General features: G+C 43.6%; 1 protein-coding gene and 1 pseudogene across 2 annotated transcripts in view; both read left to right on the top strand.

Moving 5' to 3' along the window:
* The first annotated feature begins 2632 nt into the window (after positions 1–2632).
* Positions 2633–4518, top strand: LOC149462848 (transmembrane protein 69-like; annotated as a pseudogene).
* A 12896-nt stretch (positions 4519–17414) lies between these two features.
* MED23 (mediator complex subunit 23) overlaps positions 17415–22578 on the top strand; it is a 146415-nt gene continuing 141251 nt past the window's right edge. For both annotated transcript variants that reach the window (XM_089676173.1, XM_089676172.1), the window contains exons 1-2: positions 17415–17634; positions 21581–21612. In XM_089676173.1, coding sequence (XP_089532299.1) covers positions 17596–17634; positions 21581–21612 — 71 coding nt within the window. In that variant the 5' untranslated portion in view covers positions 17415–17595. The remainder of the gene's footprint in view (positions 17635–21580; positions 21613–22578) is intronic.

The raw sequence follows: 22578 nt of genomic DNA, 5'->3' as shown, positions 1-22578 counted from the left end.
CCGATTGTCAGACCCTATCCTGGGTTCCTCCTGGGTATCCTGACAATGCCCAGTGCTGAGAGTATGCAGGCAGTTCCACGTGCAGACTCCAGACCACCGGAAGCTTCCTGATGACACGATTCCGCAAAATGCATTGAGGCCTGGCAGTTGTCATCACTTCTGGTCCCCATTGAATGCCACTTCTGGTGGTCTGAAGTCCCCTCATGGAACGCACGCTGGTCCTGTCAGACGGAGTGGCGGTGTTGCGGTTCTTTTACATTTTGCGAGTATCCAGTGCCTGCAGTGGCACTTGTTCATGTGAGTTGATTTTTGTCTTGCCTTGCATATTTTTTATTAAAACTTACTACGCTATGGGAGGAACTGTTTCTCTTTTTATGTGTGTATTGTCATGCAAGTTATGAGTTTGAGAAGGAGATCCTGGAGAGATTGGTCTTCTTTTTAACATTGCCTGGTCTACATGGTATGCCTGAATTGGAACTAGATCTGGAGATCCTGGTGACGCCTGCTTCCTTCATTTGCTTTGAATATATGAAAAGCGTGGATTGGGATTGGATATGGTAAGCCTTCCATTTTACCGCACATTGGTGGTGAATAATTACTGTTTATCATATTGGACACATGTGCTGGGTGCATGATTGGATTGTTGATATTTTGTAAAGGACAAATGTATTGACATTTTGAAATGTTTTGGGTTGTAGTGTTCATTTATTTGTGTTCACATAGTCACATTAACATTTTCATTATACACTAATTAATAGCCTTAAGGGTTTAGAACTTTCATATAGCCTATCAACATGTCTTTTTGGAAGAAAGCCAGAAAGCCATGCAGGCACAGGGAGAACGTGTAAAGGCCATTCAGTGGTTTGGATTTGAACCAGCAACCCTAGTGCTACTAGGTGGACATGCTAACCACTTAGCCACTATGCTGCCCAACATGGAGAAGAGTTTAGAGGCAGAGAAAAAAAAAAGTTCAAACACCTGTAAAAGCATTATCTTTTAACTCAAGTGTGCATGAGGCCTAAGATGCGTCAGATGCCTGTGTTCCCTGCCTCCTGCTTCTTACCCATGACCCAAACATTGCTGATGAGTCCTGTAGTGATGTAGGGGTCAGAGGAAAGAACCTCACTCTCCCCTGGAAGTGTAGAATCTCAGAGGTGCTGACGTAGGCTGAAGGTTTACCAGAAATGTATGAACTTCTGATTAAAGAAAGGCCAACATGCACATTATTTGCCGGTCATCATGACCATCATCTATCATGGAGTCCTCAGAAAGCAAAAGGAACCATAATTTTCACAGAAGACACTTAGGAGAAATTTCTCAATTATGTATCCATCTCGGTGTTAACATATCAAAGATAAAAGCAAAAAGCTCTACATAGTGTGTATCATTCAAACTTTTATTATAGAAGTAGAACAATCATAATAAAAAGAAGTAAAAGCGCTTGTGAATAAACATCGCCCGGTAACATCAAAATGGCTTCCCACAAAACTTCCGGTTGCGTGACGATGTCACAGCAAGCTCTACCCTACACGTTTCATCACACTTGATGCCAGGTGGCTGACCATAGAGATGATCAGAGACGAGATTGTCTCTGATCACCTCTATGATCTTGGAGGACCAGAGTGACATCATGACATCACATCTGGACTAGGAAGGAAGAAAACATTTTTTTTTATCTATTGCTTTTATAGGTAGAGGAAAGATTTGGGAGTCCTATAGACCTCAGCTTTTTCCATAAAGAGGACATACCATCCCTTATTTCTATTACAAGGGATGTTTACATTCCTTGTAATAGGAATGATCCAAAAAATGTAAATGGACGATGAAAAAAAAAATCAAATAAAAAAAATTAAAGTGCCCCCATCCCTCCGTGTTCGTGCGCTGAAGCGTACACATACATAAGTCGCGCACGCGCATGTAAACATTGTTTGTAACACATATGTGAGGTATTGCTGCATTCAATAGAGCAAGAGCAGTAATTCTAGTGCTAAACTTCCTCTGTAATTCTAAAAAACTTAACTTGTAAAAACTTTTAAAGCATCGCCGATAGAGATTTTTAAGTATCACAGTTTGTCATCATTCCACAAGAGTACGCAATTTTAAAGCGTGACTTGTTAGGTATCTATTTACTCCGTGTAACATCATATTTCATATTTTACAAAACAAATTGGGTTATATATTGTGTTTTTTTTAATTTATTAAAGTGGATTTTTCCAAAAACATTGCATTTGAAAAACCGTTGCTCAAATACCATGTGACATAAAAAATGTAAATGATCGCCATTTTATTCTCTAGGGTCTCTGCTAAAAATATATAATGTTTGGGGTTCTAAGTAATTTTTACTTTCAATTTTTTTTTTTACTTTCAATTTAAAAAATAAATATATTTAATAATATGTATGTAATAGTAATATTTTACTGTGCCACAAAGAGCGTAGTCTTTTATTTTTAACAATTCTTAATTTACTTCCTGGTTTGCTGGCCTAGGCAAAATGATGTCATACATCCCAGGAATCTTCAGGAGGGGAGGAGGAGTTTTCTCAACTAAGCACACCCTCCTGCACGCAGGCCTGAGCGAAGGGCAGATGAATTCCAGGAAGTAAATGCTACATGAATCATCTGCCTTAATCAAGATGGCCGAGGCCACAAATGCTAGGAGGGTGTTTTTCAAAGTGATTTTTCCAAAAAATAAAGCTTGGAGACATGGATGGGTAACTTTACTTTAAATATAAAAAATAAATGAAATAGTGTTTTCAGTTTGTGATGTGATTTAGTTCTGCTTTAAAGAATATGTAAACCCTACATTTCCTAATCTTGATATGTGCCTGCTGTACCATGTACTTGTATGAAAAAGAATCCTGTTCTCTTTGTATTGCTTTCTTTGTGCAAGATCCCTGGTGTTCCTGCCAGTCCCTCTGGTTTCTTTTTTTTTTTTTTTAACTGACCACACTAGGCATGAGAGCACAGCATGGTCAGTTCTCTAGCTGCGCTTTCACAACCTTTCACTGGGAAGACCAGCGTACTACAGTTTCTCCTCCCCAAGTTCTTATGCATCTGAGAACAGAAGGTATGTAATCACTTATTAGGGGAAAAAGGTGTATATAGTGTTTTTTATATTGATACACAAATATTTTGCCTTTTATTTCTATTTTAAACTGAATGGGTTGTTTCACAACATGAGGGTTTACAATCATTTCAGTTGAACAAAGGAAAGTTATTTACAATTGCCATCATTGTGTTTGCTGCAGACATTTGTGTTGAGGCTGGATATGTAGATATAAAAGAAGAGTTGGGCATACAGCTGCCAAATATCAAACACTGAATTATTGGGCTGTACAGTGGCTACTGCAGCCTGGAATGATAAAGAATGTCCTTGATAACAGTCATTGTTTTCCTGGTTTCCCTTGTTACCTTCTTACAGATTACATTGTAACAGTTCATCCCTGTGTGCTACCTTGGAAACAAACAAATAAAAGTGCTGAAACATCCAGATTAGCTCTGCATTTGGCCTTTATCTACTAGAAGGTAGTCTATAGGATATTTTCCGTCATTGATGTGAGCAAAGACAGAAACAAGGTCTGCAGGGGCCCTGAGGGCTGCATAATCAATGCAAAATGGACACAGGTTGGGCATCAGTGGGTTATAGCCTCTGTCACAATAGTTATTGCTCCTTGTGTTTCCCTGACTTCCTGTCCCAGTGATCACTCTGGAAATTAGGGAAATTCTTGTTTCTGGTTGGAGGAAATATTTTCACTAATGTTCTTTTTCTCTTCTAGTTTTTGAAGGATACATCCCCAGTATGCAGACAATAGATATTCTGTCCAGCAGCTGTCTGGCTTTACCAAAGACCTCCAACCTTGGGACTTTAACAAAGAGCTCCACCCTTCAGGTCCTTCCCCATGGTGCATTTAACCTCAGCCTGAGGCTCAGTCTCCACACATTCAGCTAGCGGCAGAAGAGGAAGATGGAGGTCAAGGAAAGCGTCCTCATTTCTGCAGTGCAGCATCATTGGAAGGAAATAAAGAAGACCCCAAAGTTTATTCTGGGGGTTGCCAGGGCCACACCCTTTATGAGGGTGCTGCACACTTTGTTCTTTATACAGGTTTACCACCCGACACTGGCCTCAGTACAGGCGCTGTATGGGGATTACATCCTGTCCTTTCTCAGCTGTGTTTATTGGTGTTACACCATCCCAGACAACAGCCCCACCAGACCCAATTGGATTAATCTGTTGACTTGCCCAGTGTTCCTGTACATGCTGTTCACCAGTCTGCTGCTGATGGGGGATATCAATGCCACTGTGTTGGGGGGGGGGGGTGGGGTTTGGTGTATTTTTGTCGGTTGACGTTTTTGGGATGAATGATCTGAACTTGGCTCCCATACCCCCCTCTGGTATAAATGATTGAGAGGTCTGCTGACTTTCATAGTTTTGGGTTCCTTCATGGCCACACTGGAATGCTCGGGTCATCATTCTGAAGTACCAACAGGCAACCAACAAGGCACCACGGAAACTGTCTAGGACAATATTGTAATATTCAAAACCTGATGGCAAACGCCACCAAACCAACTACTGATGACTCCTGAGCCTGAGACTACTGGTCCAGTCCATATATAGTGTCTTCTGTCTGGAAGTGGGCAGTGATGGGCAAAATCTTTTGCCTGACCTGATATTGCAATAACATTGTATCTGAACCAGGGGTGGACTGACCATTTGAGCACTCGGGCACTGCCCGAGGGCCCGGGGTCAGTAGGGGGCCCCATGAGATGCCCTTGGTACCTTTCATTGGCTTTTTCATAGGCGTTTTTGGGTGTCCATGATCCCCTATTGCCCGGGGGCCCCATGAGTTGTCAGTCTGCCCCTGATCTGAACTGTTCACTTGTGGTGTGGAGCTTCTATCTCAGTTCCATAGCCAGCAATGGGGACCTCATTAAATCCTGTTAGTAACATTGTAATAAAAATAGAGGGCTCTGCTGTATGCATTTGCAGATAGATGTGGAAGCCTCATCCCAGGAGCAATGGTCTCTTCTATAACCAGAATGAATAGAGAACACACTTACCTGGAGATCACCACTTACGTTTTTTAAATTGTACACAATATACACCAACCACATTTTTTATTAACCCTTTACAATCCCGTAACAAATATATGCAGCGGCCATGATGTGGGCTTTTTTTCTGTAGCTCCACTGTGCGCTCCCAGCACTGAGACTGAGCTGTCAGTTACCATGCTGGGTCTTGTACTAATAATTCCTAACAGGAAGAACTGGTTCTCCACCACATGATCACTGTGATAGTCTCTGATTGGCTATCAAAGTGATCATTCACTCAATAGCCCACCCCTGTGTTGTTTCGAGATACACTGTATATAGAGGGGTCTGTACACAAAAAAGTCTGTTAAAAAATAAAGATGAAAGTGTTTGTAAACCTAACAAAAATGCACTGTCTATTGTAAACCTAACAAAAATGACATTTCTGCCTCTTTAAAGCAAAATAATATGCTTTGTAATGTTGCTATTATACCTGGTTAATCCTGCCTGTGTCTGTCCTCCTGAGAGTAAACTGACCACGCTAAGCATGGCTGCCGATCCATGCCAATGTGGTCAGTTTATGTCTCATATCATCTCGCTATTTGTATAGGCATGCTGTGTGCCCATACATTCCACGGTCAGTATGAAGCTGCGCCATCCCCTCCCTTGCCCATCCATCTATCCCAGCTTGAGTTATATGGATTCCTCTTCAGCCACTCCTCCCCTCCTGTGTAGCTGCTGGGTATACTGGCATTTCATTGCTCTGGAAACACGAGCACCCTGCAGCTAACGTAATTTCCTCATGTGATGTAGCTGCCCCAAAGCATAGATGCCCACTAGAAGGTCTGTGACTCACTCAGGAACATAAAGAAATCATATGACCTGCACTTTAAAGGGAGAAAACTGGCAACTTTTGTTTTAGAAAACATAGATGTAATATATGGTTAGAATTGCCTTAAAAAAAACACTGTTTAACTTTACACTGTCCAACAGTCCCCCCACCCTCTTCTTTTGAGTGCCAGTCTTCAGACCTTTTCATTGGCCCGGCATGGGATGATGACAGAATATGGCACGGCACATAAGGCGCACAGCTAAGTTTATATGTTATTGCACAAGAGTCTTTACATGTCTACATGGTACTGTACATTACATTTCTACATAGTACAATACATTACATGCTCACATAGATCCATACATTACATGTCTACATAGTACCACACATTACATGTCTACATAGCACCGTACATTACATGTCTACATAGTACAGTACATGTCTACATAGCACCATACATTACATGTCTACATAGTACCGTACTTTACATGTCTACATAGTACCATAAATTACATGTCTACATGGTACAGTACATTACATGTCTATATAATATCATACATTACCTGTCTACATAGTACTGTACATTGCATGTCTACATAGTACTGTAAATAAATTTAAACAAATGTAGTATCAGGCTGCAACAAAACAAAATTGAAAAGAGTGAAGGAAATCTGAATACTTTCAGAATGCACTGTCTATTCCTTGTATAATGTACAATGGGGATAGGATGTTCATTACATTGTGTCCTCCACAGAAATTCACCAAAAGGTGCCTTGCCTCCATATATACAGTATGGATGATACAACCTCACCAAGAGAGTTATGATTTTGTCCCCAGAAGGCCTGGAAGTTCATAAAATATTCTAGATGTGGATAGGTTGCCTATGGTAGATAGGGAGCTCTGGCTAGCCCAGGCAGGGGGGGAGAGGTTAAACTTTTTATTAATTTTTCTTGGGCTTTTTGAACCCAGACTCCTCCCCCCCCCTCCCGTGCTGCTAATATAAGGTGAGAGGAGACTGAGGGCCAAGGGCTATTCTGTATGTATTACACCTGTGTACCTATCACTTAGATACTCAGAATATAACTGGATACCAACATTTAGAGGTAAAGTTGATCCAGGGAATATCCAATTGCCTCTCGGGGGATCAGGAAGGGATTTTTTTTTCCCAGCACGTGTAAATTGGATCGTGCTGTGCTGGGTTTTTTTTCCCTTCCTCTGGATCAACTGTGGGTATAGGATTATAACTTTTTTTTTTTCTGTAGTTGAACTGTATGGACTTTTGTCTTTTTTCAGCCAGTCTAACTATGTAACTAAGTTGTGTATGGTTCTGGACCAGGAGCGGACTGACCATTTGGAAACTCGGGCGCTGCCCGAGGGCCCGGGGTCAGTAGGGGGCCCCATGAGATGCCCCTGGTACCTTTTTCATCGGCTTTTTTGAGTTTGGGCAAGGACACAGGGGCCCCATGATCCCCTATTGCCCGGGGGCCCCATGAGTTGTCAGTCCGTCCCTGTTCTGGACCATAGTATGGTACTGAGTTAGGGATGTTTTAACAGTGCCTTGCAAAGAGGGACTGCTGGGCCCTGTAGTCCACCCAAAGATGCTGACCCAATTGGAGCACCTCCAAGTATGGACTCTCAGCAAAAATATCATACAGAATTATCACTTGTCAGAGGTATACCTGGGCAGCCACAAAATAGTCAGTAAGAATCAGAATGTTCTGGACAATGTTCACACTTTATTTTGTTGCCCTACAAAACCTTCAGTAAAGTTTCTTGAACTTTTCCTGAGCCTGTTCTGAAGTTACTAAAGGTGTGCATGATGATCAAATGGCAGACATACTACACTAGTTGGGTCAGTTATGCATATACGGGGTATGAAGAAGTCAGTTGGAGAAGGTTAACTCAGCATCAGAGTGGAGGAGTTGAGTGATTGCTACAGGTAACCAAGGACTGATATAAAGTAAGTAACAGCCTGTTGTGAAGCGTTGTACTTGGGTAAAGTGAGGTGCCCTCCGATAGCAAGGTGTTTGCTCCTTTGGCTCCCTAGTTATCCATCTCCCATAACAACTGGGAGCAGACCAGTGTTACAGAGATCCTCAGCCTAACCTCTCAGTATGGGAGAGAAGAAGAGAAGTAACCTAGGTGCATTCATGAGGTCTGCACAAGGTGCATGTCGGGAGTGAGGTAGCAGAGGTATGATGGACAGGAAGAGAGGATAAAAGGCGAAGGATCTTCTGAACACCAACAAAGAAGAGAATACTGCCCCTCAAATTGGTGAGGAGAGGTCACTCCATCAACAATTGAGGACAAGGGGATCCAAGTCACTACATCAACCATGGAGGACAAGGAGATCCAAGTCACTCCATCAACCAATGACATGAAGAAAACTACCCAGACCACAACCATAGAGCACAATGAGATTTAAGTCACTGAATCGACCAATGATGGCAAGAAAACTATACAGACCACAACCATGGAGGCCAAGGTGACCCAGGTCACTCCATCCTACGATGAGAGCAAGAAGGCTCTCTTGGCTTCATTCAACAGCTCCACAGAGAGCAAAAATGTTTCCTTGGCTCAAGTATCCAGACATGTAAAGAGTGAGCCATCATGTCTGGTGTCTTCACACCTAAGAGCCACAAAGTTTGGACCTATACCGCCAGCTGCAGAAAGCAACAGTCTACTACCATTAGTTGAAGGCAGCAATGGTCTAATAAGTGAACACCCCTCACTGGACTTCCATCCACAATGAAATGTCCAGTATTCTAATATCATACAGATAGTTCAGCAATGATGATGGGAGGAAGGAATCTTTAACCAATACCCAGCAGCACCGCAACCCATGGGACATCTCCACCAATCCCATCTAGTGGTGCCATTAAGGAAAAATCATGTGAGCTATCCATGGAAAAATTCACCTTCTATGGAATTCTTGGACAAGGGGCCTTTGGGAAGGTAATGTTGGTCTTCCATTCCGCCACTGGTCGGAAGCTGGCGGTGAAGTTCATTAAGAAAAGTATTTGATAGTGGTCTAGTGTCACTGCAGAGCTTTACGTGCTGAAAGGAATCAGGGGAAGCCCATTTGTTACACATATGTGTGGAGCATTCTAAAGAAAAGTAAGAGTCCTTCATCATTCCATTTCTTTCATCTCCTTAGAGAAGATCCCTCACAGCATTGTCTGCCTATGTGTGTATCTCTGTATCTTCCTCCACAAAGTGAAATTTTTAATGTCTATAATGTAATCTCTCTCTCTCTCTCTCTCTCTCTCTCTCTCTCTCTCTCTCTCTCTCTCTCTCTCTCTCTCTCTCTCTCTCTCTCTCTCTCTCTCTCTCTCCTGGCTACTGTACTGGAGTACTTGAATGGTGGGAATATCTTGGAATTAATAACTGTTGCTCCAATTGAGGCCAAAACCTTAAGGTAGGTATAATCAAACCTGAGATTGCACCTTCAATGTTTTATATGCTCCTAAAAAATATATATATAAATTATAAATGCACATTTTATTACCTGCCATAAACAGAAGAGACTAGTAAATTTAGTTCTGCCAGGTGGAAATTTACCCAGGTTGATTTATACTCTTTTACTTGGCTCTCTTCAAAGCTCAGTGTTGTTGTCCTGGCTGCTGGTACTAGGAATCATTGGCACTTAGGGCAATAGACAAGGGAGTTGCAGCAATACTAGGTTATAAATAATTATGTCCCCTCTGGTCAACCACTAGGAGAATCCTCAAGCTGCCTGTCAAGGAGCATACAGTACCCAAAATGGAGAGCCAGGGAAAGAAGTCCTGCTGAAGGAAGATTGGAGTCTGCCCTCAGAGAATCCTGGTACTCCCTTGGAAGGAGCAGAAGTGTGATGAAGTCTTGAACCATGTTGCTGGAGGTATCTGAATCCCTAACCCTCTCCCTTGTGAGCCAGAGCAGAATACTACAAAAGACTAAAGTGCCAGGTGCCCTTCATCACTGTAACCCTCCACTGCGGCCATGGATCCACCCTGGGGCAATATCAGCCCACCCCTGTGCTGGAGGTTTTTCCTTTTCTAGGGAGGGGGAGTCACTACACCAGTTTAACAGATTTACATAAAAATAGAGGGAGAGCAACAAACATTTAGATACTGAGCAAGTCTATTGTAGCCTACATAAATAGCATTTTGTTTGTTCACCACAAGCTTAAAGAAAAACTACAGCAGCCAGTGGGAAAGTTGTCTACATTTATCTATGTACAATGTCAAGGTGCGGAGAGCAGCAATGCAGGATGGATGGATGGAATGTGTTTTTAGGTTGCTGGTGACTTTTACTGCATTGATCAGAAAGGAAGGAGGGGATGGAGATTATGAGGTCACAAAGGGGTCATGGGGCTTCATCCCACTGGTCACAGCATTCATGGTTCCCAAGAAGAGTGACATGGAATCTTGTGCTCCATCTGTTGGAAAACAGAAGAAGAATGAACAAACTGAACTGAGTGTAGAGGATATGTTAAGGAAAAAGCGCTGATTGTTTTATGTGAAGGTTGGCCTGTAATGCAGGCCATACACGGGTCAAATTCTAAACAAATTTTCTTTTAAAAATTTTGTACGTTTTGTAATCTGATGGTGCCACCATTGATTTTGAAATTCAGCCAAGCCTTCAATTTCACCTCACAGATTGCGTAATTTTAGGAGAGTCCGCGCCCACACTGGATGCAATACTTTAAGTGAATTCTCTGAAAACAGCTCACTAAGCTTTGCAGCAGTTGTAAGGTAGCCCTGCTGCCACCCTGTACTCCACAGAGGGGGAACTTAAGGTTATACACTTGCGAACTTTGCACTAATTCAAGGCCAAAAAAAATATAAGTGCTGCAGGACCAAAACAGCAGGGAACTTTACCTACATGAAAATAGGGACCTATAACTATGCATTTTTTTTCACTATACCTGCTCTATGTGCAGCGCATTGGGAATTGTGTCTAAAACATGTTTTCCCCACTTACGCTCCCACTCAGAACAGTATGGCACCTATAGGAATGAGTGATTGCCGAGTATCTCCGACTGGGGAGTGACCTGTGCCGAGTATCTCCGACTGGGGAGAGACCTGTGACGAGTATCTCCGACTGGCGAGAGCCCGGTGCCGAGTATCTCCGACTGGGGAGAGACCTGTGCCGAGTATCTCCGACTGGCGAGAGCCCTGTGCCGAGTATCTCAGACTGGGGAGAGCCCTGTGCCGAGTATATCCGACTGGGGAGAGCCCTGTGCCGAGTATCTCCGACTGGGGAAAGACCTGTGCCGAGTATCTCCTACTGGCGAGAGCCCTGTGCCGAGTATCTCCGACCGGGGAGAGCCCTGTGCCGAGTATCTCAGACCGGGGAGAGTCATGTGCCGAGTATCTCCGACTGGGGAAAGACCTGTGCCGAGTATCTCCGACTGGGGAGAGCCCTGTGCTGAGTATCTCCGACTGGGGAGAGCCCTGTGCCGAGTATCTCAGACTGGGGAGAGCCCTGTGTCGAGTATCTCCGACTGGGGAGAGCCCTGTGCCGAGTATCTCCGACTGGGGAGAGCCCTGTGCCGAGTATCTCCGACTAGGGAGAGACCTGTGCCGAGTATCTCCGACTGGGGAGAGACCTGTGCCGAGTATCTCCGACTGGCGAGAGCCCTGTGCCGAGTATCTCCGACTGGGGAGAGACCTGTGCCGAGTATCTCCGACTGGCGAGAGCCCTGTGCCGAGTATCTCTGACTGGGGAGAGCCCTGTGCCGAGTATATCCGACTGGGGAGAGCCCTGTGCCGAGTATCTCCGACTGGGGAAAGACCTGTGCCGAGTATCTCAGACTGGGGAGAGCCCTGTGCCGAGTATCTCCGACTGGGGAGAGCCATGTGCCCAGTATCTCAGACTGGGGAGAGCCCTGTGTTGAGTATCTCCGACTGGGGAGAGCCCTGTGTCGAGTATCTCCGACTGGGGAGAGCCCTGTGCCGAGTATCTCTGACTGGGGAGAGCCCTGTGCCGAGTATCTCCGACTAGGGAGAGACCTGTGCCGAGTATCTCCGACTGGGGAGAGACCTGTGCCGAGTATCTCCGACTGGGGAGAGCCCTGTGCCGAGTATCTCCGACTGGGGAGAGCCCTGTGCTGAGTATCTCCGACTGGGGAGAGACCTGTGCCGAGTATCTCCGACTGGGGAGAGACCTGTGCCGAGTATCTCCGACTGGGGAGAGACCTGTGCCGAGTATCTCCGACTGGGGAGAGCCCTGTGCCGAGTATCTCCCGACTGAGGCGAGACCTGTGCCGAGTATTTCCGACGGGGGAGAGACCTGTGTATAAACAACACAGATCTCTCCCCTGTCAGCTTCTGCACACTGCTTTGCATAGCAGAGCCATACAAAGCAGTGTGCTTACAGTGTAAAGCACTCACAGAGCACACAGTGAAACAGCACAGTTAACCCTTTGATAGCTCCACGTTAACCCATTTCTGCCCAGTGCCATTAGTACAGTGTCAGTGCTTTTTATTAGCACTGATCACTGTACTGGTGTCACTGAGGATGTCAGTGAGACCAAGTCAGATCCCCCAGTGTCAGAATTCCTGCACTCCTGCTATAAGTCGCTGATTGCCGCCATTACTAGTGAAAAAAAAAATTCCAGTATATATACCGCCATTTGTAAACACTATAACTTTCACGTAAACCAATTAATTTACACGTATTGGGATTTTTTTTTTGTAGCAAAGACATGTAGCAGAATACATTTTGGCCTAAATTTATGACGAAATTTGATTTTTTAAATTTTTTTACTGGACATGTTTAATAGCAAAAAGTCAAAAATATTGTTTTTTTCTCAAAATGGTCAATCTTTTTTGTTTATAGCGCAGAAAAATAAAAAAAGCAGGGGTGATCAAATACCCCTGAAAGAAAGCTCTATTTGTGGGACTGCAAACCGAAAAAAAACGAGAAGCGCACCAACCTTGCGCATTACCTCAGTAACCAAAATGTATTAAATACAAAATGATACTCACAAACAGCAAAATAAGTCAGGCATGTAAGTCCTCAGAGGAACTTGAAAGGTAGGAAGCCTGCACGAGTCCCATCATAGGGGTAGACACTCATAGTACAGCTTAGGCATTTCGAAAGGCATCCCTTCTGACGCCCTTCGAAACACGTCAGCTGTACTCTGAGTGTCTACCCCTATGATGGGACTCGCGCAGGCTTCCTACCTTTCAAGTTCCTCTGAGGACTTACATGCCTGACTTATTTCGCTGTTTGTGAGTATCATTTTGTATTTAATAAATTTTGGTTACTGAGGTAATGTGCAAGGTTGGTACGCTTCTCGTTTTTGTTTCACTTTGCAGTACTGGTCGGGCTTTCCCAGCCTTGTTTGGAGCTGCACAACCCTATATGCACTGGTGGTCGAATTTTCCAGTTCTGGTTCCATCCATTCGCCACCCACCTGGGTCTCAGAGTGCAGGAGAGTTCATTTCTGGTTTATTGACATGCTATTTGTGGGAACAAAAGGATGTAAATTGCATTTGGGTGCAGCGCTGCATGACCGCGCAATTGTCAGTCAAAGTAGCACAGCACTGTTTCGCAGAAAATGGCCTGGTCAGCAAGGGGTGGTATATCCTCTGGAGGGCAAGTGGTTAATACTGGTTTGTGACCATACAGAAAACAATTATCTAGGGCAATGGTCTCCAAACTTTCTAAACAAAAGGCCAGTTTATGGTCCTTACATCTTTGGGAGCAGACTAAGGCCAGTGGGAGCATATAATGCCCCAGGTTTGGTGGTCAGTGGAAGTAAAAAAAATACATAGCACCCCTGTGGTTAGGAGGAGGATAGTGCCCCATCATTGATATTGGTATCATGTATTTATACGTGATTTTGCGCACCTGTGCTGAGCTGCATAATTTTTTTCTTATATTTGATTGGAGATCAGCTTTATTACCATTATGCATTTGCTTTTTAAATTTTGGTAAACATTTACTGCTTGTTCATCAACAACCCTGTTGTTACCTCTTTTTTATATTCCTGATATGTGCCTGTTGTACCATGTACCTCTCCATAGGCCATCTCCTCTTCAGTCTTGTGAATGCTGCTGCCAGACTCCTCTACCTTACCATTCACTCAGTGTCTGCCACCCCTCTCTGCCAATCCCTCCACTGGCTTCCGATTGCCCAGCAATAGCACATCACGCTGCCGGATCACGGAGGTCCAGAGGCCATTTTTATTAACCAGCTGGTCAGTGTACTAAGCAGCTTTAAGCTGCATGTCATTTTACCCACTGAGGATTTCTGTGAATGCTTTAAGCTGCATGTCATTCATCCATTGAGGATACCTTTTAATGTGTGTTCAATTTTATTTGGATTCTTATCAATTTAATAAACCTTTGTGAGGAATACTACACTATGGGCACCATTATTGTTTGCTCTGTATCAAGCATCTAACCCCCCAGGATCCCAGGTGACCATCCCAGGGCCCAGAGGAGAGAGATCCGTTACCAGACCCCACCGCAGCTTACATTTAAAGGGAACCTCTGATTGACATCCAATCGCCCAGATCCATAGAGGAGATTTTCCATACCAGGCTGCATCCCATTCCATTTCAGAGGGGACCTATGGCTGTTTTATATATAAAATGCACATGTAAATTGCGCTTCTGGAGAATGTGCAATTTTACTATTCACCGCACGCCACTGGATTACCTGTTTCTACTGGGATAATTAGAGTCACCTATCTGGAATATTTACCAGCTCTCCTAGAGTAACTGCCTGTCTTCTGGAATCTCCTCCATGCTCTTGAGACTGTGCTGGGAGACACAGCAAACCTGGCAATGGCACATATTGATGTGCCATCCTGGAGGAGCTGGCCTGCCTGTGCAACCTCTGTAGGGTCCAGGTATCGCCTCATGCTACCATGACCCTAGTCAAATGTAAAACTAGTGAAAACAGTCAGAAAAGATGAGTAGAGAAAAAACTGTCAGTGGCCTCCACCTGTAAAGCCATTCCTGTTTTGGGGGTCGTCTCATGGTTGCCCATCTAGTGCACCTGTTGTTAATTTCATTAACACCAAAGCAGCTGAAACTGATGAAAACCCCCTCTGCTACTTAACCACTTGCCCTCTAGAGGATTTACCCCCCTTAATGACCAGACCTCTTTTTGCTACTCGGCGCTGCACTAATTCAACTGATTGCGCGGTCATGCAATGCTGCACCCAAACAAAATGTATGTCCTTTTTTCACACAAATAGAGCTTTCTTTCGGTGGTATTTGATCACCTGTGCGCTTTTATTTTTCGTGCTACAAAACAAAAAAAGACCAAAAATGTTTAAGAAAAACTATATTTTTTACTTTCGGCTATAAAAAATATATAGTAAACTCAAAGTTAGCTATAAATTTAGACCAAAATATATTCTGCTACATGTTTTTGGTAAAAAAAATCCCAATAAGTGTATATTGATTGCTTTGTGTGGAAGTTATAGCGTCTACAAACTATGGTATAGATACTGCAATTTATGCCATTTTTTTGCTGTACAGTGCTGCACTAGTTTAACTGACAATTGTGTGGTCATGCAATACGGTACATAAATGAAATTTATGTCCTTTTTTTCACACAAATAGAGCTTTCTTTTGGTGGTATTTGATCACCTGTGCACTTTTTATTTTTGGCGCTATAAACAAAAAAACAATATTTTCTCATTTCTGTCATAAAAAAACCAAAAAAACTCAAATTTCATCATAAATTTACAACACAATGTATTCTGGTACATGTTTTTGTTAAAAAATCCCAATAAGTGTATATTGATTGTTTTTTGTGAAAGTTATAGCATCTACAAACTATGGTATAGATAATGGAATTTACACCGCTTTTACTTTCGGACTGCTTATCACATTTCTTGAGGTGCTAAAATACCAGGACAGTACAAACACCCCCAAATGACCCCTTTTCGGAATGTAGACACCCTAAGCTATCTGCTGAGAGGCATATTGAGTCCATGGAAGATTTATTTTTTTCCACACGTTTCTGGAAGCGGTTACATAAGCAGTTTGTGTTACGGCGCTGCATTACTTTAACTGACAATTGCACAGTCACGCAACGCTGCACCAAAATTAAATTTACATTTTTTTCTCGACGAATTAGCCTTTCTTTTGGTGGTATTTGATCGACTGTGCGGTTTTTATTTTTTGCGCTATAAAAAAAAAGACCGACAATTTTGAGGAAAAAAACTGTATTTTGGACTTTTTGCTATAATACATGTCCAGTAAAAAAAATTTAAAAATCAAATTTCGTCATAAATTTCGGCCAAAATGTATTCTGCGACATGTCTTTGCTAAAAAAAATCCCAATACGTGTAAATTGGTTTACGTGAAAGTTATAGTGTTTACAAATGGCGGTATACATACTGGATTTTTTTTTTATACTAATAGTGGCGATCAGCAACTTATGGCGGAAGTCAACGACTTATGGCGCCGATCAGTGACTTATGGCGGGACTGTGAGACTGCGGCGGACATTCTGACACTGGGGGGGAACTGACTTGGAGTCACTGACATCACCAGTGACACCAATACAGTGATCAGTGCAAAAAAAAAAACTGACACTGTACTAAAGGCACTGGGGAGGAAGGGGTTAACTTTTGGAGACAATCAAAGGGTTAACTGTGTGAGGGGAGTGTTTTACTAGGGGGCGGGGGTGTGTACCTCTCTGTTACAAACTGCTCCGGAAGGTTGTGTCCAGGGATCCCGGAACAGTGTGCTGAAAGCTGACAGGGAGGAGAGCTCCATTGAAAACAATGCAGCCTTCTTTTCTATCAGTGATTGCCGGCAATCGCAAAGTGCCTGAAAAGCTCAAGAAAAATGCTTCCCTGTGTAGGCGAATGCATATCTATGTATGTTTTCACACTGAGGCATTGCACTTGTGGTGCTTTGTAAAAACTTGCAGCAAATTTTGGGCATGTTTGGCGAGTTAAATAAAATGCTTCAAAATCACCTCTTCCCATTGAAATCAATGGAAAACGCATGAAAAACTCTGGGAAGCGTTTTTGGTGCAGTTTTTAAGTCAAGTGTCTTTTAAAAACGCTCAGGAAGCACAGAAAAAACACCTATGCGTTTTGTTGAGCAGTGTAAATGAGTAAACTACATTCAAATGAAAAATGTTTATTTTTTTACAGCTCTGTACTCAAAGCTGTATAACCGATTTTAACTCAGGTATGTGCACTGTTCCATAGTCAATCATGCACCTCAGTTCACATCAGTACAAACAGGGCATTTTTTTTACTCGTGCACAACAGGCCAAAGTCTACGGGACTGCAAAACAGCAGGAAAAACGTGTAAAAAATCATGGATACACTCAAAGCTGCATGAAACTGGTCTAAAAAAGAAAATATGAGATTAGAAAATTGCATGCTATGTAACTTTTATCAAATGTAGAAGCGCTTCATGCCACAAGTAGAGGAGGCTGAGTGTCTCCTTTATATTCCACAGACTGCTACATGAAAAAAGCTACGGAAGCCGCTACAGAACTGTGTGGAGGTACTGCGCACGCTCCTTAGCCTCTCACCCGTGAAGTCATATTTTGACCCGGAAGTTTTTTTTTCCGGGGGAGCTGTTTGTTTGTTGCACTCTTTAACCCGGAAACAGAAGACTGGGCACTTTCTGTAGCTGAGCATGATTCAGTGATTATGGTGGCATGACTATTGCCGGCAGTGTGGAGCAGAATGTGTGCCTTTGGGTAGTGCGGTCAATGTTCTCAGTGTGATCTCCTCTGTGTGTTGTCACACCGCCGGCAACATGGAGTCCCAGCTACAGAGCATCTTCGAGGAGGTGGTGGTAAGTCAGCGAGCCACAGAGTCGGGGCTGCTTCTACCTCAAAGTGGACCTTCATTCTATAAAGCATGATGGCCTGCCCTGCCTCCTACCTTACCCCCCAAACCTCCCTTAGAATTTACTTTTTTTTTTTTTTGTAGCTGCTTTATTTGTTCTGCAAAGCAACACTTCCTAAGTTCTTGCCTAGGTGAGAGTTTCTCCCCCAGATGTACCACAGTGCTTGGGTACTGAGAGAGCCCAGCAAGGGATCTGTGCTTGCACCAGGTCCCCAGGGATTTGGGCATACATGGGAAAGACTGTAAACAGGGAAGTCTTCAGATGGATGTGCAGATGTGTCAGCTGGCTCTGCCAGGATCCAAAAGCCGCACAGAGTTGGTGGTGCACATCTGTGACATGACATGTATAGGGCAGCGCAGTGGCTAAATGGTTAGCACTTCCCCCTGGCAGTACTAGGGTCGTTGGTTCAAATCGCAGCCACGGCACCATTCGTCTGGAGTTTGCATGTTCTCCCCGTGCCTGCGTGGGTTTCCTCCGGGTACTCCGGTTTCCTCCCACACTCCAAAGACAAGCTGGTAGGTTAGTTGGCTCCTGTCTAAATTATCCCTAGTATGTGTATGTATGAATGTAAGTTAGGGACTTTAGATTGTACACCCCTTGAGGGTTAGGGACTGATGTGAATATACAATACATATGTAAAGCGCTGTGTAAATTGACGGCGCTATATAAATACCTGAAATAAATAAATGTGCCATTGTGGTGGCACAGAGCTACCATACTAGGCGGACCAAAGTTCCGCTGTATTTATTTGTTGATTTGGGCACCGATTTAGTCCCTGGACAAGTAGTTTTTTTTTTTTCAAAATTCCACACCCCCCGTGGTGGAGAATATGACTGTAGGCGGTATGTGCAGGAGAAGAGTGCAGTGGGTATGACAGTAGGCGGTATGTGCAGAAGAGTGCAGGGGGTATGATGGTGGACAGGATGTGCAGGAGAGTATGATGGTGGACAGGATGTGCAGTAGGGACTTGAGAGGCTTGCAGATGGTATCAAGGTGGATAGTATGTGTGGGAGAAGAGTGCAGTGGGAATGACAGCGAGCAGTATGTACAGGAGAGTAGTGCAGATAGTTTGATGCCGGACATTTTGTGTAGGACAAGAGTGCGGAAGGTACGACGGTGGACGGTATATGCAGAAGAGAGCAGAAAGTGTGACTGCGGATGGTATGTGCAGGAGAAGAGTGCGGATGGTATGACTATGGGCAGGAGGTGCAGGAAGGCTATATGCGCAGATGAGGTGTGCAGAGGGTATTGCAGCATGCAGTAGGGACTTGAGAAGCTTGTAGAAGGTATCATGGTGGATAGTATGTGTAGGAGAAGAGTGCAGTGGGTATGACAGCGAGCAGTATGTACAGAAGAGTAGTGCAGAAAGTTTACACTCTTCTCCTGCACAAAATGTCCGGCATTAAGCTATCTGCACTAATCTCCTGTACATACTGCCAATTGTCATATCCACTGCACATCTTCTCATGTACAGAATGTCCGGCATCAGAGGGTATGACGGTGGGCAGTATGTGCAGGAGAAGAGTGCAGAGGGTATGATAGTGGGCAGTATGTGCAGGAGAAGAGTGCGGAATATATGACGGGGGGAGCAGGGTATGCAGGAGAAGAGTGCAGAGTGTTCGACAGTGGCCAATATGTGCAGAAGAAGAGTGCAGAGGGTACGACGGTGGGCAGGATGTGCAGGAGAGGAGCGCGGAGGGTATGACTGTGGGCAGTATTTGCAGGAGAAGAGTGCAGAGGGTATGACGGTGGGCAGGATGTGCAGTGGATATGACAGCGGGCAGTATGTACAGGAGAGTAGTGTAGATAGTTTGATGCCTGACTTTTAGTGTGGGAAAAGAATGCAGAGGATATGATGGTGGGCAGGATGTGTAGGAGAAGAGTGCAGAGCGTATGACAGTGGCCAGTATTTGCAGATAAAGAGTGCGGAGGGTATGACTGTGGCCAGTATGTGCAGATGAAGAGTGCGGAGGGTATGACTGTGGCCAGTATGTGCAGATGAAGAGTGCGGAGGGTATGACTGTGGCCAGTATTTGCAGATGAAGAGTGCAGAGTGTATGACAGTGGCCAGTATGTGCAGATGAAGAGTGCGGAGGGTATGACTGTGGCCAGTATGTGCAGATGAAGAGTGCAGAGTGTATGACAGTGGCCAGTATTTGCAGATGAAGAGTGCGGAGGGTATGACTGTGGCCAGTATGTGCAGATGAAGAGTGCGGAGGGTATGACTGGCCAGTATGTGCAGATGAAGAGTGCAGAGGGTATGACTGTGGCCAGTATGTGCAGATGAAGAGTGCGGAGGGTATGCAGTGGGTGCAGTCGGGCAGTACATGACTGTAGTGGCAGTATGCTGTGGAGAGGAATGCAGAAGGTAGGAGAGTGGGCAGTATACAGTTTGTTGGAGAGGAGTACTATGCATATGGCAGTAGCAAAATATATGTTGTAGAGACGTACAAGAAGGTATGGCACATGCTATGTGCAAGAGAGAATTGAGTGCCAGAGGGTAGTATGTGTTGAAGAGGAGATGTAACACATCCACACGTCTTGTTGGCCTATATTAATAATGAGCTGCCTCATTGGCCAGGAAATGTACAGGAAAGGGTGGACAAGCTCCATTACTGCTGAAAGTGCCTTTTGTAAAATGAGAATTGGCTGGCATTCAAGCATAGTGGGAGTAACGATAGCTGCTGCCCCCTAGAATACCTACAGCTTACAGTATATCTGCTAGCATAATGGACACTTGGAGAGAATTTAGATGGGGATATTACATTTACACAGTATTTTGAATACATGATCATGCAATTTCAGCTCTAATTTGGACATGTGTATTCACCACAAAGTACATGGAGAGCAGACTGGTGGTAAAAGTGTTTGGCAAAAAAAAAAAATAAAGTGTCAGATAAATCTAAGCTGAGGCAATGGCCCAGTGGTCTCTACTGGAGAGTTATTGGGAACTGATGTTCAGTCAGTAGCTTTCTGTGAATGGGGATGTTCTGCATGAAACCAGGGAGATGCAGAATTTCAATTTTACACAAAAATCTGTATTCTCTTTTGTCTTGATACAGAATAAAATGTTGTATACCAGTTGTGTGTTTAGTATTGAAGGAGCCTTAAATGTGACACCGACTTCTTCAGGACAAAACTGAGCTGCAGTGTCCCTGGAAATTATTGGAACATATCAGAAATCTAATTTCTAGACCCGTTACCCAAAAAACTTCTATCTCACATATGAATCTATTATTTTATTTTGTTTCAGTTAAATGTAGTCTGTTACTTTGTATTTCTTCTTTGTATCGCACAGGCCTGATGATCCTGCCAGTTCCATCTTTGTCTTTTTCATTCTAACCATTCAAAGCAGATCTGTGCTGACATAGTCAGTTTGTATCCCCTGCCTTCTAATTGGAGATATCGGATGCCATACACGCGCACGGAGTGCCTGTATCTTCTGTAGTCATTTCAGCTACCACACCCCCTGGCCAGCCTTGGTGTTTTGATTGACAGGGCTCCCACCAGTATCCTCACTATTAAAACGCCAGTGAAGAACATGTCCTCCTGCCCTGCTGTTTTGATTAACAGCGTCTCATAGCAAGCGCCTGAGTAGCAAGCTGTATCTGAGTGGGAGAGAGCAGACATGCCCCTGCTATGTGTAAAAGGATGCTGTGCGATCATGTGATGGCAGAATACAGTGTTGAAAATTGTTTTTTTTTTTTTTTAAATAAATGCAGTTTAAAATAAATAATATAATCTGTTGCATTACAATTGACTGCTTATGTACTAAATTCACAACCCACATGGGTTGTGTTGGTGCCCCTTTGTCTTTTGAAAGTATTTCACATGAATATAAATTAATGTCATTTTAACTATGTTTGATATTTTTTTGTTTTTTCATTTGTAGAAAACGGAGATCATCGAAGAGGCCTTTGCTGGGTATGTGCTTTGTCTCATGTTTTAAAGTATTTGCTTTTCCCCAAAACCAAGAAAATGGAAGAGCTCTGGTATCACAGAGGAAAATAAATAACATTTTAAATTTAACTCGATTAAGAACTCCAGGATAGGCAAAAAAAATCACCCCTTAGTACACCCCCTACACAAAAGGGGGTGTACTAAGGGGTGATTAACTAAACCGTTAATAAAATGGAGAAAATCCTTACCATTTAGGAAAAAAAAGTCTGATTGAATTTTCATGACCTCATCTCTGTAATTCAAAAGATAACAGCATCTGCTCTGCCTAGGAGGAGATGTAACAGCAGGGATTACATCATATCCTCTCCCCTCTCGCTTCAGTAAAAGGAAACTACAGTTCCCATCAACCACAGGGGCTAGTGAATGTGGGCAGATACACTAGGCCTGTACATGTTGAATGTGTCTGAGAGTCTTGGTTCGCCCACCACTGCAAGTGGGGCTAAATTACATTACTGCTTCCTGGAGAAAGAGCTACAGAAGAGATGTGCAAAGACCAGTGGCTGGGAGAATAGGAAACATAGTAGCCACCGCTCTTACAAACTGCAAACCAAAGAGAAGTAATGGTTTGATTTGAAAATGAATAGGCTATTTCAGAGCAACTACTGAGTGAACCAGAAGATGGATGATATAATCAGTGAAGGTAGGAAATGGGCAACAAGGATATATAAAGAAGTTTTTGCCCCGACTTGTGCTACAAGTCTTTGGCTTAACTTAATTCTTCCCTTTGTAGTTTTTTTTGTTTTGTTTTTCGAGTAGGGTTATACACAGGACTTTATAAGCAGCTTGTGTTTAGAATAGTTTACAAGGGATACTTTAGGGACTTGTAATCCTTAATCCTTTGTTAGGACAGACCGTGTGCACATCTAGTGTACAACTGATAATGAAGATCTACCAGCATGGTACAGACATCGTTAATATAACTACCCAGCC

The sequence above is a fragment of the Staurois parvus genome, unplaced genomic scaffold (assembly GCF_062004578.1).
Source record: "Staurois parvus isolate SC_StPar_1 unplaced genomic scaffold, SC_StPar_1.0 ptg000165l, whole genome shotgun sequence".
In the NCBI taxonomy this organism is placed as follows: Eukaryota; Metazoa; Chordata; class Amphibia; order Anura; family Ranidae; genus Staurois; species Staurois parvus.
Note: the sequence above shows the minus strand (reverse complement) of the source record. Positions and strands in the feature narration are given on the sequence as shown.